General features: G+C 49.4%; 1 protein-coding gene across 2 annotated transcripts in view; it reads left to right on the top strand.

Moving 5' to 3' along the window:
- Positions 1-20,011, top strand: part of RGP1 (RGP1 partner of RAB6A GEF complex) — a 67,253-nt gene extending 47,242 nt beyond the window's left edge. The window contains exons 8-9 of one of the 2 annotated variants that reach the window (XM_078674427.1): positions 2,878-3,055; positions 18,969-20,011. In XM_078674427.1, coding sequence (XP_078530553.1) covers positions 2,878-3,055; positions 18,969-19,192 — 402 coding nt within the window. In that variant the 3' untranslated portion in view covers positions 19,193-20,011. The remainder of the gene's footprint in view (positions 1-2,877; positions 3,056-18,968) is intronic. The other variant, XM_078674428.1, reaches the window with a different exon arrangement.
- Positions 20,012-20,265: the final 254 nt, after the last annotated feature.

The raw sequence follows: 20,265 nt of genomic DNA on the forward strand, positions 1-20,265 counted from the left end.
TTGCGCCGACTGAAGGCAAGTCAAAGTCAAAAGTGCCCCTTGGATCCCACACTAAGTTCTCCGCATGCGGGCGTCCAGTTAAGTGGATACTCCACATTATCCAACTCAGCTATTGCTTAGATTTGGTGAAACACCTACCAGGGGCAGGTACCAAAGAAAAACACCCATACAAAAGAAGTAAAGACCTATCCACGATGAGAGATTAGAGAATTGTTGCAGAAAAGGCAATTGAGAGAGTGCCCTTTAAGAATTTCAACTAGGGTAACTACTCGACATACTGTCTGATACCAAAACCACACGCATCGCTATGGCCTGCACTAGACCTGGTTTTTTTTAAGCAAGTTTATTAAGACGCCAAAATTCTAAATGACAGTACTGCAAGGTGTCACAGCTAAGTTAACGGAGAAGTACATCCCATGAGTCATAGATGTCGGTTATGTTATCACGTCTTGACTGCAATGAATGGGGCCTGATGCGATGATGCGAGGCACAGACTGGGGGTGGGGGGCGGGGGTGCGAGCGAGTGGGAGGGAAGGAAGGAGCATGGTGGTGTGCGAGGCGGATGGGGTGGGGGTGCGGGGAGCAGGGGAGCGAGCGAGTGGGAGGGAACAAGCATAGGGGATGTGAGTGAGGCCAAGCGCGCGCTGGCGAAGCGACACGGGCGAGGGAGCAGCTAGGGAGGCATTCCATTGAAGTCCGGTGCTGCGAGGCTTATGGGTTTGACGTGGACGCGCGTCTCACACGACTGGGTCACATGAACTGCACGTAATCCGCTTGGTCAAAGAGTTTGTTTCAATTACTATACACTCGCCTATTAATCCCTGCGGGATATAATAGTCGAGACCTAATAAGCTTGGACGAAGGTTGGAAGTTCTGGCATGCCCATCTGTCAAATTAAGAAAATAGCTGGTATATATGCACACCGTTCTGCACAACTTCTGATTGTCCGGATTATTTATCAAGAGGCCCTTTGGAAAGTGGAGTCCACCACTCCCTGGGTATTTTCCCATTTGTTCCATGCCTTTAAACGTCTTTGGACGCCATTTAGTGGTCGCCCTTGGTTTGTCCTATGTGACCCCTGGTGTCAGGTTGCAAATACAGCACCATTTTTGTGTTGGAAAATAAAAACCGTTTCTACCCGCTGCCTGTCAAACAGCAACAGATCCAGGCTCTGTGTGGGGGACAGTACAAAGTTGAAGCTTGAAATTGTTTTTGTTTGACTTATCGAGTCAGGTGTTGCCCAGCCACACTTACTTCGATGCCTTCGAGGCTCCAGGCCCCTCAGTGCACAACTGCTTGTACTGCAGGTTCTGGGTGTCTCTTTGGACTGCATCTAGTGTATTTTTCGTCTTCAGTGGCTATTTGTTCATGTTTAAAGATTTTGGAAGAGCCAGGAAATGGTACTTAAATAAAAATGTGTGTGCATTTCTATGTATATTGTGTTAGCAGGGCACCTCTGCTTCTGTCTGCTTTAGTACTCCATTCAGGTTCGTTTTTGGATGATCTAAAATACTTGGCAGTGAATTCCTCTTGTATTCATTTACTGTTTTAAGTTAAGATTTAAAAGAGGAAAAAGTACTGGCTTTTGCTGGGTTTACATGGTTTTCACCAACCTTGTGAATAAACACTGGCCACTTTGCAACTCTATATCCATCATAGAAGGAAGGGATTCAAATTACTCATGTCAGTAGTATATTTATACATCCACTTTCTAAATGGCCCTTCTTGTGGCTATATTAATCTCAAACTTCCCATGACGTTGCTTCCTGTGAAGTCTTCCGACACTAACGATAGTGTGATATCAGAGGGGTCAAAGGGCATGTGATGATGTCACTTCCGCTTACATTGGCATTTTGGAGAGTTGACGTTTAGAGAATTAATCCATGCCACATGATCTTTGTTTTCAAGCCGTCGATGCAAGACTCAGCCTGTGTTACAAATAGTGAGAAACAAAAGGCACTATAACTAGGTCAAACTTCTACCCATCCTCTCACAGTTAGATATAACACTACGCCTTGCTGTGAAATTGCCCGTCTGCAAGATCTTTCTAAAATTTTATTTCAATAGCTGTAGTAATAATTTACTGTCATGACATTTCTATACGCCTGTTTAATTTATTTATACATTTTTCATTTGTGTATTTCTCATACTGCCTTACAGCTGATGAAGAGTGCTGGTGGGGGTTGTGTGTATGCAGTAGGAGGCAGAGTTGGGCATAGTCGAAAGTACAGAAGGTCACTACAAGAAGACAGCTAGAAACAAGTTAACTGCGAGCAAGCAAACCGCGTAGGGAGGGAGCGAGCGGGCGAGCTGTAATAAATCAAGCACTTAGTGGGAGACGGCATGCACGTGCACATCGACCTGTCCGGCGGCAGGCGCGCACATGGTTTGTCTCCCTTCGAGAACGAAAGCGACGACAATAGAGTCTCGCCAGGGCGAATCAGTACATGCGCTGCGTTCGCTAGGCGAGACCTAAAAAACAGTGCTCCACTGTGTGATCCTCATTAATGCTTATAAATGGTAAAGTATATCTCTGTGTGTGATGTCATGGAAAACCTATTTAAAGGAGAGAGACAGATCTCTACATAGGTTGTTTTTCACTGTTCGAGAAAGCTATTTCTCTCGGTTGAAGGGGTGGTTTAGGACTCTTAGATGCGCAGAGAAAATCCAGTGTTGATGAAATTAATTACCATATCTACCCTGGAGAAGTGGTGTTACAGGACGTTCATTTTTTGCATTTAGTTCATTGTTAGACTAGCCTGACGGGGACATTTCTTATTTGATGAAAGTAGTTGTTATGTTTCCTCATTGTGTTAGAGTTGAGTGTACAATATCATTCTCCCAGACTGTTCTGAGTATAGTTTGTTGGTTTTCCAGTACTCTGTTAGTCTACAGACTGAGGAGGCCGTACAGGAAGAGTTCCAGCGGCGACGTGGTCAACCAGTATCATTCAGCACGCATGGCCGGCACCAGGAGTCTTGCCTCCACACTGCCAAGAGCAATTTCAGCGTACCTATTCCACTAAGCTCTGCACCGGGATTTTCAACTAACATTGGTGAGTGTCTTTTGAGGACCTCAAACTGGTCATTGCCCTTTTTTTTAAATTTTGTTATTGGGTGTAGGGAAATGTGTCTTTTTATATGGTCACCCCCAAGTTCTTTGACTGATGCTGGTTTTTCGACTCTGAAAGTGTACTGAGGCCTGCTAACCAAACTTCTGTGCCTGTGCCTTCATCCTAAAGTGTATGTCGAATTTGCTGCACCCAATTGGAAATGCCTAACTTACCTCTGAGTCCCTGCTAAATGCTACCCTTGTACACAGGGCATGTGAGTTGCATGGGTGTCCCAGGGCTTGCAGCGCTGATTGTGCTACCCTGGAGGTCCCCCAAGTAAAACAAGACCCCTAGACTGCCACTTTAGACTAGTAGAGAAATCATGCACTGCTAGCTGGGCTTTGCCGCCGAAAACAATGGCAAAGGCACCACTTCTGGCAAGCCTACCAAGCCCTAAAGGCAGGGTGCAACATGATTCAGGCAAAACATGAACTTTGGATTTCCTGACAGTAAAACCCTCTAAACTGTTGCTTTTTCTTTTGAATTACTTGTTCACCTGATTGGTGAGTACAGGATTACCGGCTGACCCCTCAGCTGTGGTAACTCCTAAACGGTGCAAACAAAGTATGCATTCCAAAGTATCAACTCATTACATTAAGCCCGACTCGTATCGTAAGTTGAAATTAATGTAAATTGTTGCAATGTGCAGCTTTAGCAAAGCTGCTACTTTATTGCCTTTTTAAAACTCCTGTGCCTTCCTTGGCGCAATCAAGCAGTACAGTACAGAGCCTACTCCACCAGACAGCTTTCTGCCCTCCTGGATAGACATTCCAATGACTCGCAGGAAGAAAAACAATGTGGGATTGCAGTCCAGGGAGCTATAACCTCCCACCCTTCTGGAGGGCGCCACTTGTGTGTTACTACCAAAAGGTTGGCTTCAAAGGTTAAGCCGCCTTTGAATGGCAGTTGTGCAGCATGAGGGGAGGGCTGTCACATTGTTGAGGTCGACAGACTGGCACGAGAAGCAGAGAGGGGATACCAGTTGCCAAACCGTTTTGCCCAGGGGTGTGTAGCTCTGAAGTGCCACTGCTCTGGGGTGCACTAGGTAGGTCTGAACACCAAGAAAGGGGTCTCGCCATCTTGGGAGTGTGCAGAATGGTGTATTGCAGGGTAAGCCAGGTGCCAAACTTCACAGTAAGTGGTCACCAGGATCGGATGGAACCAGGTAGCCCATTGACTACTAGCTGCATCCTGCCCTCAGGGTACTTTCAAAGCATAAAAGGGGCACCCCTGACGCCCAGACCTCCGATCTCTACTGACTTGGAAAGACTGCCCTGCTACAACGAGGGACAAACAGACCGAGGCTGCACCAATGAGGACTGCACCTGCTGCACCAGTTGTCCAGTGAAGAGAGGGGCTGTGCCTGCCTTGTCCTGCTCAAGGAGATGCCGTGTCCAGAGCCCAGGAAAGCTCTTGTTTCCAGCACAGCGACCCAACAGCTGAAGAAGTCCGCTGAGGCAAGGTGGTAGCCTTGAGTCTCCAAGTTGCTACTGCCGCCGCCATGCAGCACTGATGACCAAAGCCCGACGCACAGAGTTGCACCAGAGTTCGTTGAGCCTTTGAGTGCTGTTGGAGAGTTGCTGAGACCCTATGAAGGCAAGTTTCTGACTGAGGAAGGATTAACCTGTGACCGTGACAATGGGCTACTTGTAGTCCAGTGGTGACGGGACTTCGGCCAGACCGGAGAGGACTTTGTGGAACGTTGACATTGCAAACTGGACCCCCTCACAATCTTTGTGGACCGAGGAATCCCTGCCGTAAGACTCCTGTCGCCTGTGTCGTATCTACAGCATTCTTGGAGCATCTTCAGCATCCTTCATCCCTTGCATCAGGACCACTCCATGTGAATCCGTTGCAATGCAGATAACATGCCTGGAGCGGCCGAAGAACTGCTACTGTTTGGAAGGGAACTGTTCTTGAGGACCTGGCTGGTCCCCCTGACTAGCTCTTCGCCAGAGTTGGCGGCCCCAGATACTTCTAACCAAACGCATTGACACATAAGTTTGCCTTAAAAACGTTTTTAACTGTCCGATTTGTTGCTTTTGCCCAGGCTTATTCACGGGTGAGTGAAATTGCTTTGATTTATTATTGCTTGTAAAATCTATCTCTGGATCCTTCTGGTTGATCTTTTTCATTCTAGCATCTAATATATTATAAAAATACAATTTATTTTTATAAATTGGTGTTGGATTTCCTGAGTGCCGTGTCTATTCTATTCAATTGTTTTTGTGTCGTTTAAATGCTTAACACTTGTTCCTCTGTGTAAGCCTTGGTGCTCAGTGCCACGGCTACCCAGGGTTCAGCAGAGGGTTTTACAGACGAAACCTGCAGGACCGAAAGGCTTTGGTAACCTTGAGGTCGCACAACCACGCCATGTAGTACATCCCATTTCCTCACATTGGGTATCTCTATTAGCACAGGTCCCAAGTCATGGGTGTTGGCAAACATTTCCCCGGGGGCCGCAAAGTACTGTCCGTGGCATGCCCGAGGGCCGCACCAATGCCATCAGTGGGAGGATTGGGGTGATGAAATGTGAGCGTAGGGGGACGCGAAGCGAATGCATGGTGTGTACAACTAACCGATCCTTCACGTGACTTCTGTCCGCCGCCCATGTTCTATTCTCGTGCATCAAGAATTAAAGTCAAATCATTAACTTATAATGAAAAACATGAGAGGGAAAGAAATACTCATCTGGTGGCTGAATTGCAAAATATGAAACCAGAAAACCTGTCATCAGTCCTGGCTCACCACTTGATGAAATTGTGTGATCCTAGGCAATTTGTTATTGCTTCTTATTTCTTCATTAACACATATGGAAGCCCCTTAAAATACATGAGTAAAGGAATAGGATATGCACGGTACTAAACCTTCTCAAGTTCTATTTAATAAACAATTATGTGTGTGTATAGGCATTTATATAGCGCACTACTTACCCGTAGGGTCCCAAGGCGCTTCGACCGCTGCGAAACCCTTCCTGGCTTCCCTGAGAGATGGTCCCTTAATGGGTATCTCCAGGGTGAGACCAGGCATCCCCGGCGGTCTGGTGGGGCCGTTAGTGAAGATGAGGCAAGCTAATGCCCAGAGTCGCCGAGTGTGATCGCTGATCAGAGTGGGCACCGAGGCGAGAGAATTATCGAGTCCGCTGACCCTGGTCCAGAAACCTGCCGCGCCGGGAATCGAACCCTGGTCCCGGGCCGTCCTCTGCTCTCGGGTCTGCCGCCTCTAACCAGTGAGCCACACTACTTCACTGAGCCACACTACTTCACTTATGGTGTTCCAATTATATAACAACCAAGAGTTGACGCAGGGTGTGCCGGACAAATGACTTCTTGGTTCACTAATAGCATTCTTTTCAGAATGCGGGCGGCATGAAAGTTTCTAAGATCATGTTCGAAAACTATCACTGCTAATAAGTGCCCCGTCCATGCAGTGACAATTTGATTTACTACGGTAACACTCTCATGCATGTTAATAAAATACACTTGTTTGAAGAGAGTTTAAAACTACAGGTGTCTTTAAAACTAGAGGTGTTCCTAAAGATAGGTTGTCTGGGGCACTTTCTTTTCTTCCTTATGGTTACTTTAGCTAATATGTAAATAAAATATGCCCTTTTGTTTTGCAGATTTCAGAATGTTCCTTCTCGGTAAAGTGAACAGCAGCTCAGTGCTGCTGTTCACCAGGGGGCCACAATTAAAGATCAGGAGGGCTGCATGCCACCCTTGGGCCGTACTTTGAGTATGCCTGTCCCGAGTCATCCAGTGTTGAGCAATGCAACAATGTCTAGTTAGCATTGTGTGTCTGCCTGTGTCGCGCAGTGCCGCAAGATCTGGTTAGATTTGTATATCTAATCACAAGGTGGTGACACAAACGTCTCGTGTCACGAAAGGGTAGCACAGTCTGTTTCACATTTGTGTTCAAATATCCACGTACTCAATACTGTTTATCACAATTCGTCCAGTTTATTTGACAATTTTCTCTAACTTGATGAGTCACGCCAAAGAAACAGAGTTATATCTTTTCTCGCCTTTTCAATTGCACAAGAATTGCCCATCCGGGCTTATTCACTGGCGCGTAAACACACTCCGTTGCCCCACCACAATAAATTCACCCAATGCATTTCGGTCTTTAAATGACCTTCTTCAGGGGTATCTACGATAATTACAACAAATATATATTAGTCCCATAAAATTAACATCCACTAATCATTCTTAATATAAAGTTCATTATACGTGCCCATGATGAACTCATAAACAAAATGCATAATCCTCGTTGTAAACAGTTGAAAAATAAACACAAATTCCTAGTGCCCCAGCTCACCCCACCGTACAATCACGTACACCCGCCTAACTACAAATACCATAAACCTCGTGGTTAACAAAAACAAAATTTCACTGGCTCATGCCCTTTCTACTGAAAACCTCCAAAAGCACTAACGTTTGCCCCGTTCCCTAATCTGTCCCCTTTTTTTAAACTTATATTGAAACACTTGATTCCCAGATAACTACCTGTTGGTGATTAGCGATGATACAAACAGTCTTCTTGCCCCAAAACTCTAACACCATGATGAACGCGATCTCCCTGCGGCTTTAGTTTTTTAAATTGAACACCTCCTTCCCCTCCTGTGTTAATAACGTATGGCTCCCATGCTCTACCCCTAAGGAGTTTCAATAGCGAAGATGTACCACCCTCATTGGTGCTGCTCCCAGTAAACTCAATATCCCATAATGCCCTTGTGAACAACAACATTACATTTATTTATTTATTTATTTATTTATGAGTTTATATAGCGCTTGAATCACTCCGCCAGGAGTATCTCTGCGCTTTCTGACCAGTAAATTAGCAAATATACGAGGGAGAGGTGATTAGATTTCATTTTTGAACAAAATAGTTTTTAACTGTTTACGGAAGATAAGGTGCTCTTTACATAACCTTAGGGCCAAAGGTAACTTGTTCCACATCTTGGGACCCATGGTGGACAGGGCTCTACCTCCGTGTCTAACTTTTTTGACATGGGGAACCACAAGGAGAAAGTTATTGCTTGATCTGAGAGATCGTGTGGGAACATATGGTTTAAATTTCCTTTCAAGGTTAACGGGTCCTTGTCCGTTCAAGCATTTGTGAATTAGGCAACATATTTTAAATTTTGCCCTTTGTCTAACTGTGAGCCAGTGTAATTGTTCAAGGAGGGGTTTGGATGCAGTTCTCGGGGGGGCATTCAGAACAAGGCGAGCCGCCGTGTTCTGAACAACCTGTAGTTTGTCCAACACTCCTTCGTTGACAGAGAGTAACAGACCATTACAATAATCAATCCGGCTCAAGATAAGTGCTTGAACGAGAGTTTTTCTTGTTGAATTGGGTAGGAGAGGAAAGATTTTACGGAGTAAACCAATGGTGTGGACATGAAACATATGAAGCCCTAATAACAAAATGAATCAAAAAACATCCATAACAGATGTAGTTGGACCCATATATTTTCGTTGGTATTGATTTGGAGAATCTTTGACGTGACATCTTGGTTCTTCATTTTCCACTTGTTTATTATTGGGTGCTAAACAAGGTTGGAACGGTGTATAATGTTTCATTGAAGGAAAACCTGAAGCACACCCTTTTTGTTAGGTCTCGCTCTCGAGACCTATTGTCGCCCGAGTTATCTCTCAAGGGAGACAGAGCTGTGCACGAGCCTACCAGGGTCTGTGGACGCGCTTACGCAGGCCGGCCGAAGGCACACGCAGAAACACACACGCGCAGACACACACACATACACACTCACACACGTGCAGACACACACACACGTGCCAAGCCCCCCAAACCCCACTTACCGCATCAGCGGCCTCAGCCGCCACTCCTGACTTCTGCTCCCACCGGTCCTCTGGGCCATCCACTCCGTGTGCGCGGGCTTCTCGCAAAAACGGAAGTCCCGCCCCATGACAGCCGTGAGCGTGCACATCCCGAAACCGGAAGTTCGGGAGCGTGCACGCTCACGGCTTGTTTTCTAAACATTTATCCATTCGCTCCCCCTGCACCTTTTGGGTGCTTTGTGAAACACAACGTCCCCTTTCTGTTTAATTCTAAAAAGTCGAACCTCTTAAGAGTAGCACAAAGAAGCGCACTTTCCTTTTACATACATCTGCGAAATCCGGAATTAAAGTTGTGAACCTTTTACCCCACAACCCTCTGCACAACAGGAATGTAAACAAATAATGCGGACGTTGAAGGGAGGGCGGGATGCAAGTGCCTCACACTTTACAGGTACCAGATTAAAGCCACTCAAATGAACAGAGGAAAGCATTGCTGATATTATGAGGTGCTCTCCATTCACTTGGTTCAGCACCTGGAGCATGTACAGAGGCGCTGGATAATACATGGGGGTATTCGTGGCGCTGCAGAGGGCTCCTCGTGAGTAGCCGTGGGCATGTCCCCTCTGGACACTGGACAGCTCACGAGAGGAGCAGCGCAGCCGGGCAGTACGTCCACTCAGCGCTGTTGTACACTGTGCGTGTGTATAAGGCACTGCACATCCCATTAGCAGTGGCATGCACTTAGCAATGAAGACACACAGCGCTGTATGTAGGCTGGGCACAGTACATTTACTACGCACTGAAAAGGCGATTGACACTGCACATGATCGCGGTACTGTGTATATGCCCTCGCTGCACAAGCACTTAGTGCACATGCACTTGGTACTGTACACGCGCTTAGCTACGTATGTATTGTACATACATACATACGCTCTGCACCGTGAATACCCTGTATGTCCCCGGGCAGCGCGCGGACCCTGGGCGGTGTATCCACGCTCGGCGCTCTACACGCACCGCGCTCTGTCGCGCACGCACACATCACGGGGTGCCCCCGCCCGCGCTCTGCCTACCTGCCAGGAGCTGGACGGGATCCGGTTGAAGCTGGCCAGCCCGCCGAAGGTGTAGCACTTGTACAGCTGGAGCACGGGGGCGTGCGGGCAGTGCCAGAGCAGTCCAAAGCTCACCGGCTCCCGGCTGTGCAACCTGCTGCCCCCCTTCACGATCCAGGCAGGGGACAGGAAGCTGAAGCAGCAGACCGCCACCAGGCAGGAGGACAGCAGCACCCAGAAGCACCCCACACAGCCCGGCATCCTGCACCCGGGGGTGGGCGCGTGCTGCCTCGGGGTGTGGGCTGGTCACTGCCGGAGGAGCGGGCACGGAACCCCCGGACGGGCGGGCAACCCCATCAGCACGGGCAGGACACATAGGCAGGGCGCGGACTGAGGGACTGCACTCCAGGGGGCACGTGGCAGGACTGTGCACAGAGTCAATGCACGGAGCCGCGGCTGCGCTCCAGTGCGCACGTGAGTACTGACGCAGATGAGCAGGAGTGCGCTCAGAGAGGAAGTGCGCAGGCACCCAGGAGCCCCAGGAGCAGAGCCGAGGGGGGGGGGAGGCTTCTCGTAGCAGCGAGCAGTATACAGGGTAAACTGCACGGGGCAGGGAATGCAAATACAGATACATGGTCACTGCTCGAGACAGGGCAGGGACTGCTCGGAGACAGACAGGACTGCAAATACAGATACATGGTCACTGCACGAGACAGGGCAGGGACTGCTCGGAGACAGACAGGACTGCAAATACAGATACATGGTCACTGCTCGAGACAGGGCAGGGACTGCTCGGAGACAGACAGGACTGCAAATACAGATACAGGGTCACTGCACGAGACAGGGCAGGGACTGCTCGGAGACAGACAGGACTGCAAATACAGATACAGGGTCACTGCACGAGACAGGGCAGGGACTGCTCGGAGACAGACAGGACTGCAAATACAGATACATAGTCACTGCACGAGACAGGGCAGGGACTGCTCGGAGACAGACAGGACTGCAAATACAGATACATGGTCACTGCACGAGACAGGGCAGGGACTGCTCGGAGACAGACAGGACTGCAAATACAGATACATGGTCACTGCTCGAGACAGGGCAGGGACTGCTCGGAGACAGACAGGACTGCAAATACAGATACAGGGTCACTGCACGAGACAGGGCAGGGACTGCTCGGAGACAGACAGGACTGCAAATACAGATACAGGGTCACTGCACGAGACAGGGCAGGGACTGCTCGGAGACAGACAGGACTGCAAATACAGATACATGGTCACTGCACGAGACAGGGCAGGGACTGCTCGGAGACAGACAGGACTGCAAATACAGATACAGGGTCACTGCACGAGACAGGGCAGGGACTGCTCGGAGACAGACAGGACTGCAAATACAGATACATGGTCACTGCACGAGACAGGGCAGGGACTGCTCGGAGACAGACAGGACTGCAAATACAGATACATGGTCACTGCTCGAGACAGGGCAGGGACTGCTCGGAGACAGACAGGACTGCAAATACAGATACATGGTCACTGCACGAGACAGGGCAGGGACTGCTCGGAGACAGACAGGACTGCAAATACAGATACAGGGTCACTGCACGAGACAGGGCAGGGACTGCTCGGAGACAGACAGGACTGCAAATACAGATACATGGTCACTGCACGAGACAGGGCAGGGACTGCTCGGAGACAGACAGGACTGCAAATACAGATACAGGGTCACTGCACGAGACAGGGCAGGGACTGCAAATACAGATACATGGTCACTGCACGAGACAGGGCAGGGACTGCTCGGAGACAGACAGGACTGCAAATACAGATACATGGTCACTGCACGAGACAGGGCAGGGACTGCTCGGAGACAGACAGGACTGCAAATACAGATACAGGGTCACTGCACGAGACAGGGCAGGGACTGCTCGGAGACAGACAGGACTGCAAATACAGATACAGGGTCACTGCACGAGACAGGGCAGGGACTGCTCGGAGACAGACAGGACTGCAAATACAGATACATGGTCACTGCACGAGACAGGGCAGGGACTGCTCGGAGACAGACAGGACTGCAAATACAGATACATGGTCACTGCTCGAGACAGGGCAGGGACTGCTCGGAGACAGACAGGACTGCAAATACAGATACATGGTCACTGCACGAGACAGGGCAGGGACTGCTCGGAGACAGACAGGACTGCAAATACAGATACAGGGTCACTGCACGAGACAGGGCAGGGACTGCTCGGAGACAGACAGGACTGCAAATACAGATACATGGTCACTGCACGAGACAGGGCAGGGACTGCTCGGAGACAGACAGGACTGCAAATACAGATACAGGGTCACTGCACGAGACAGGGCAGGGACTGCAAATACAGATACATGGTCACTGCACGAGACAGGGCAGGGACTGCTCGGAGACAGACAGGACTGCAAATACAGATACATGGTCACTGCACGAGACAGGGCAGGGACTGCTCGGAGACAGACAGGACTGCAAATACAGATACATGGTCACTGCACGAGACAGGGCAGGGACTGCTCGGAGACAGACAGGACTGCAAATACAGATACATGGTCACTGCACGAGACAGGGCAGGGACTGCTCGGAGACGGACAGGACTGCAAATACAGATACATGGTCACTGCACGAGACAGGGCAGGGACTGCTCGGAGACAGACAGGACTGCAAATACAGATACATGGTCACTGCACGAGACAGGGCAGGGACTGCTCGGAGACAGACAGGACTGCAAATACAGATACAGGGTCACTGCACGAGACAGGGCAGGGACTGCAAATACGGATACAGGGTCACTGCACGAGACAGGGCAGGGACTGCAAATACGGATACAGGGTCACTGCACGAGACAGGGCAGGGACTGCAAATACAGATACAGGGTCACTGCACGAGACAGGGCAGGGACTGCAAATACAGATACATGGTCACTGCACGAGACAGGGCAGGGACTGCAAATACAGATACATGGTCACTGCACGAGACAGGGCAGGGACTGCAAATACAGATACATGGTCACTGCACGAGACCGGGCAGGGACTTCTCGGAGACAGACAGGACTGCAAATACGGATACAGGGTCACTGCACGAGACAGGGCAGGGACTGCAAATACAGATACAGGGTCACTGCACGAGACAGGGCAGGGACGGCTCGGAGACAGACAGGACTGCAAATACGGATACAGGGTCACTGCACGAGACCGGGCAGGGACTGCTCGGAGACAGACAGGACTGCAAATACGGATACAGGGTCACTGCACGAGACAGGGCAGGGACTGCAAATACGGATACATGGTCACACAGAGCTAGGCCCAGGGAGAAGAAGCTCCTCGTGGACAGACAGAGCCGCAAGCACAGAGATACACGGTTATATCCAGGACACATGGCCGGGATGAGAGGCAGTTCCGAGACAGACAGGGCTGCCCAGCACAGATACGGGCACACCAGGAGACAGGGTAGGGTGAGCGGCTCCTCGCAGGCAGCAGGACTATAAACACATATACAGGGTCACACCAGGGCCATAAGCACAGGTGCAGGGCCATGCAAGGAGATAGGTCAGGATGAGAGGCTGTTGGGAGACAGGCAGAGATTCAAGCACAAATACCGGTCACATCGTGAGACAGGACAGGGATGAGGTACTTTTCGGAGACAGGCAGTACTGCAAACACAGGTACAGGGTTACACCAGGAAGACAGGGCAGGGTGAGAGTCTGCTCAAAGCCAGACAGGGATGCAAGCACAGATCTAGGGTTACACCGGGAGACAGGGAAGCTGAGATGCTGCTCAGAGACAGGTAGGGATGCGAGCGCAGCTGCAGTCACACGGAAGGCAGCCACAGGACAGAGGTGGCTGGTGCTCGAGACAGGGAGGGTGGAAAGCTCAGATACACTGTCCCGCCAGTGACAGCAAGGTCTTAGGGCGGGGATGAACGCCTGCCAGACTCGGAGCCGGGGCAGGAGCGTGACGTCTGCTAGAAGTTATATAGCCAGGAGCCAAGCGGAGGGCAGGGCTGGAAGGCTGTTCACAGCCGGCTGCCAGCTGGGTGACGACCCCGACTCACAGGAGGGTCTGTGCAAAGGGCAGCGCGGGAAGGTTGTGCACACAGGTATCAGTGCACATTAAGAGGTCGGCGTCCGCAGTCGTACCAGGAATTGTGCACAGGGCAGCGTGGGCAGGATGTGCACACAGAATTCAGTGCATACAAACAAGGCGATGCCGACCTGAGCTGAAAACACGCTGATGGCCATTGGTGACTGCATTCAGGCACCCCCCCGAGCTCCGGGTGGAGGGTGGAAATAGAGCTGAACTCCTAGATCAGGGGTCGCCAACCTTTCCTGCAATGAGAGCTACTTCTGAACATTGAAAATCGTTGTGAGCTGCTGAAGTCTAAGTAGCTCGCACATTGTTACCAGACACCTCTTTGCCCAGCTTCATTGACTTTAAACCTAATGTCCATGGGGCCTGATACTATGGTTTGAATAAAATAAAGTGACTAGAGGTGCTATAATAGGCCTGCCATGTGCGTCAGTGAGTGCATGGTCTGTGGGGATGTAGGAACATGTGTATGGTTGAATGGTATGCATGTGTATGCCTGACTGAGAGCCTGTGTCTTATGTACTTGTAGCCCCAGGACATACCTTTCGCCATATGTGGCACCATTACATGTACAACACATGAATACAACCATCCACCACCACCACATCCAGCACATCCACCACCACACCCACCACCACCACATCCACCACCACCACACCCACCACCAGGACCACATCCACCACCAGGACCACATCCACCACCACCGCCACATCCACCACCACCTCATCTACCACCACCACATCCACCACCAACACCACATCCACCACCACATCCTCCACCACCACATCCTCCACCAGCACATCCACCACCACCAGATCCACCACATCCACCTCCACCACATCCACCACCACATCCACCTCCACCACATACACCACCACATCCACATCCACCACCACCACATCCACATCTACCACATCCACAACATCCACCACCACCAAATCCACCACCACCACATCCACCATCACCACATCCACCATCACCACATCCACCACCACATCCACCACCACATCCCCCACCACATCCACCACTTCCACATCCACCACCACATCCACCACCACCTCATCCACCACCACCTCATCCACCACCACCACATCTACAACATCCACCACATCCACTACCACCACATCCACTACCACCACATCCACCACCACCACATCCACCACCACCACATCCACCACCACCACCACATCCACATCCTCCAACACCACATCCACATCCTCCACCACCACATCCACCACCACCACATTCACCACCACATCTGCCACCACCACATTCACCACATCTACCACCACCACATTCACCACATCTACCACCACCACATCCACCTACCTCCACCACCACCACATCCACCCCCACACCCTCCACCACACCCACCACCACCACCACATCATTTACCACCACCACATCCACCACCACCGCATCCAGCACATCCACCACCACCACACCCACCACAACCAGCACAACCACAACCACCACAACCACTACATCCACCACATCCACCACATCCACCACCACATCCAGCACCACCACATCCAGCACATCCACCACCACCACCAGCACATCCACCACCACCACCACATCCACCACCACCACCACCACCACATCCACCACCACATCCACCACCACCACATCCACCACCACCACATCCACCACCACATCCTCCACCACCACATCCTCCACCACCACCACATCCTCCACCACCACATCCTCCACCATTACCACATCCGCCACCACCACCACATCCACCACCACATCTGCCACCACCACATTCACCACATCTGCCACCACCACATTCACCACATCTGCCACCACCACATTCACCACATTTACCACCACCACATCTACCACCGCCACCACATCTATCACATCCACCACATCTACCACCAGCACCACATCCACCAACACCACATCCACCAACACCACATCCACCACTACATCCTCCACCACCACCACCACATCCACCACCAGGACCACATCCGCCACCACTACATCCACCACCACCACATCTACCACCACCACATCCTCCACCACCACATCCTCCACCACCACATCCTCCACCACCACATCCACCACCACCACATCCACCACCACCACATCTACCGCCACCACATCCACCACCACCACATCCACCACCACCATCACATCCATCACCACCACATCCACCACAACCACATCCACCACAACCACCACCACCACAACTACCACCACACCCACAACCACCACATCCACCACCTCATCCAATACCAACACATCCACCACCATCACATCCACCACCCCACCACATCCACCACCACATCCACCACCACCACATCCACCACCTCATCATCCACCACCAGTCATCCTCCACCGCCTCATCCACCACCACCACATCCACCACTACCACACCCACCACCTCATCCACCACCACCTCATCCACCACCACCACACCCACCACCACCACACCCACTACCACATCCACATCCAATAACAACACATCCACCACCATCACATCCACCACACCCACCACATCCACCATCACCACATCCACCATCACCACATCCACCACCACCACCACATCCTCCTCCACCACCACATCCACCACCACCACATCCCCCAACACCACCACCACATCCCCCAACACCACCACCACATCATCCTCCACCACCACATCCACCACCACCACATCCACCACCACTACCACATCCACCACCACATCCTCCACATCCACCACCACCACATCCACTAGATCCACTGCCACCACATCCACCAGATCCACTGCCACCACATCCATGTGTGTGTGTGTGAGTGGCTGTGTGTGTGTGTGTGTGTGGGTGCAAATGTAATAGGTCTCACATTTGCGAGAGATTAAGGTATTGGCATTGTAAATGACAATGCCATTTATTTATGTTTTCAAAACCAACACATAAATAAAAAAATTGTCATTTACAATGCCAATAGCTCTAACCTTTGCAAAGGCGAGACCGTTGCATTGTAAATGCTTGTTTCTGTTCGTGTCACCACCTTGTGATTAATTAATTTTGTGCATTTGGAGCAGAGCGTTTAAGTGCATATGCACGCCAAACTTGATGAATGGATGAATTCACGAATAGAACAGAAACAAAAAGGGTGTGCTTTAGATTTGTATATCTGCGTGATAGTGCCAGGTTTGTGAGTTTCTACCTCCATTTACCCACTGTTCACTACATTGCATCAGGGTTGTGCACAGATTTTCTCTACTTCTCTTTAATTTCACACGCTTTGGGGCAGAGGAGTCAGTATACACTGGTTGAAGGAAGACGCAACACTTATAATTTCCAGAATATGGAAAAGATGTTGATGAAAGAAAGTGGAGCTTTCAGACACGTAAACAAAAAGAGGCTACTTCAAGAACGTCCATATGATCTTAATTTAAATTTGGAAAACATAATCTAGAAAGTCATCTGATTGCATTGTACCCATGTTGTCCTGCTCCTGTCTCCCACCCTCTTCCAGCAGCTCATTTTATTGTGCGTAGGGCAGCACTGTGATCTCTGAACCATTATCACGGCCATGACCTGCCTGAGCTGCATGTTGCCTGCAAAGACTGTTTTACAGTCCCCTGGTGCTTTATTGGTTTATTATGGCCATGTTTCTCCTGGATGTTGGAGCGGGATCAGATGGAGGCATCCCCGAGTTTGGAATGACTCCGCTAGCACAACCCCCCCCTTTAAGATGAGTAGACCTGATAGAGAATTGAATACACAAAGAGGATCCAGCGATATTCGGTCCATGCCCAAGGGCACAGGATAAAATAAACATTTCCCCCAGGGTCTATCTCGCGTGAGATGGTGCAGCTTTGGTGTGAAACCAATTCCCTTCCCTTAGCATACTTTCAGTTCTACGAAGAGCAATGAGGTGCTTTACTCTGAACGTAAAGTTGAGATATCCATATCTGCTGTGTTCCTTTCTCACTTATTGCTGTGCAACCCAGGCACCATTCTTATGAGATGTATGCTTCTGTTAGAACTTTGTTGAACTGCGGTACTCCGAGAGTGAGTGCAACTCTGGCACCATTCTTATGAGATGTACGCCTCTGTAAGTGCTTTTGTGAACTGTGGTACTCTGAGAGTCAATGCAACCCATGCACTGTTCTCATGAGATGTATGCCTCGGTATGTACTTTCTTGGGCTGTGTTACTCTGAGAGTCAATGCAAGCCAGGCCACCAGTCTTATGAGATGTATGCCTCTGTAAGAACTTTCTTAAACTGCAGTACTTTGAGAGTCAATGCAACCTAGGAAACGTTCTTCTGACATGTACCCCTTGGTAAGTACTGTCTTAATATATAATACTCTGAGAGTCCATGCAACCTAAGCACCATTCTAATAAGAAGTACTTTTGTGAACTGTGATACCACGAGTCAAACTGGATTTGGTTGCAAGGGGCTCTGTTCACACTTGTGCCAGCAGCACAGGTGGTGCTTCTGTGCCCGGTCAGTGGTGCTGTCGGGCAGATGATAAAGTGAGAGAGTGAGCGACAGAGACAGACTGCGTCATTGTTGTCTCAGAAATTTCACAGTAGTTGTTGAGTGTTGTGCTATGGAAAGGTTCTGTTAGTTTAATCTGTGTTTTAACAGGTGCATGTGAAGAACCTGTCCTTGTAATTAAGCATGCTTCTCCAAGACATAACCTACTTGTTAACTATAGGCTGAAGGGTGTCAAGTGTCGGCTGGATGTATACTGTATTTTCAGACACACCATTGACTGCAAATTATTTCTGTTTCAATCAGTTGTACCCAGATGTATTTTATGTTGATCGCCCACAAATCTGGCATGTCTATATACCTCCTAGATCTACTATCAATACCTGGCTGTCCGCAGTGTACCTATTTAATGACCTTCTCAGTTCCATCTTTACTGACTCTTTCCTTGTTTGCAGTGTCCCTGAAGTGGCGGCTGCACTTTGAGTTTGTGACCTCCCGTGAACCAGTGGAGACGCCGACCGTTCCAGAGAACCAGCCGGAGACCATTACCTGGACGGGGGCAGAACAGATCGACGTGGACACCTTCAGCTGGGATCTGCCCATCAAAGTATTGCCGACCAACCCAGTCCTGGCCTCCTACGTATCCCAGTTCTCCAGTTCCAACTCTATTACAATTTAAGAAAAGGATTGAGCTGTCCCAGTGTCCCCCTGAGTTTCAAACCACAAACACGCATCACCCGCTCTTCTTCAGTAGCGTTGTGAAAATGTGGTGTCTCTTTGGTATCTAAAAGACAAGCAGAAAGGTCCTTGCTCTGTGGAACATTCCCACCAATGTGTCTTCATCATTCCCATCACATCTGCTGTCTTAGGCTGGTCTCATTTTGTCTTCCTAGATGAGTGCGTTTGAGATGGGAAAGTGACTAGTTCTGCAGATTTCATGCCTTTCATAAGCGGCTTATCCTAAAAGCAAAGATGATTGACTCTTGGTTACGAGGACTTCCATGACTGTGCACCTCTGAATCTCTTGTTCGCGACCTGAACTATTTGTTCCAAGCCTACACTGTGCACACATTGTCATACTGGGGTTCCAGGCCTCTGTGGTGAACGGAGCTCCAAGAAACAGACGAAGCTCGTGTTCTGCCTTTATAGTAACTCTAACGTATATTGTCGACTTCCAGAAATTTAAAGTGGCTAAATTTATAGACGTCAGTGGCTCAGAGCTGCATTATTTCCAGAGATCTTGGATGATGCACAGCACGAGAATCTAAAGTAGCCTTAAGCTTCAAAACTATTCTTACAGGTAAGTAACATTTTTCTTTGAGATTAGTGGAAGTATTGCAGCTTCTAAATCAAAGATGTTTGATGATTTAATCACTTTTGTATTGGTTTATTTTATAGTACAAATTAGAGAAGGACATTGTATTTATCTGCTCTACTCCTGTATTTTAAACTGCGAAGTTGCAATGTAAATACTTAAATAAACAATATATTTGAACTGGTGTTTCATTTAAGGATCTGTGTTTTTTGTACAGGTCGTTGAGCTTTACCTGTTTGAAAGACATTCAAGTTTTGCCGGAGATAATGTACGTTGGGAGCTCATGCCCAAATGCGACCTGAAAATTAACTCAAATTCTAAAAACTGACAACAAACCTAAAGTCACTACCCCTAAATATGTACTTCTGCGTTTGCATATATAAAGCTGGGGAGCTCTATTCATTGAAGGGGTCAGTGAGGTGTGCCCTAGATTTAAC

The sequence above is a fragment of the Lissotriton helveticus genome, chromosome 2_1, assembly GCF_964261635.1.
Source record: "Lissotriton helveticus chromosome 2_1, aLisHel1.1, whole genome shotgun sequence".
In the NCBI taxonomy this organism is placed as follows: domain Eukaryota; kingdom Metazoa; phylum Chordata; class Amphibia; order Caudata; family Salamandridae; genus Lissotriton; species Lissotriton helveticus.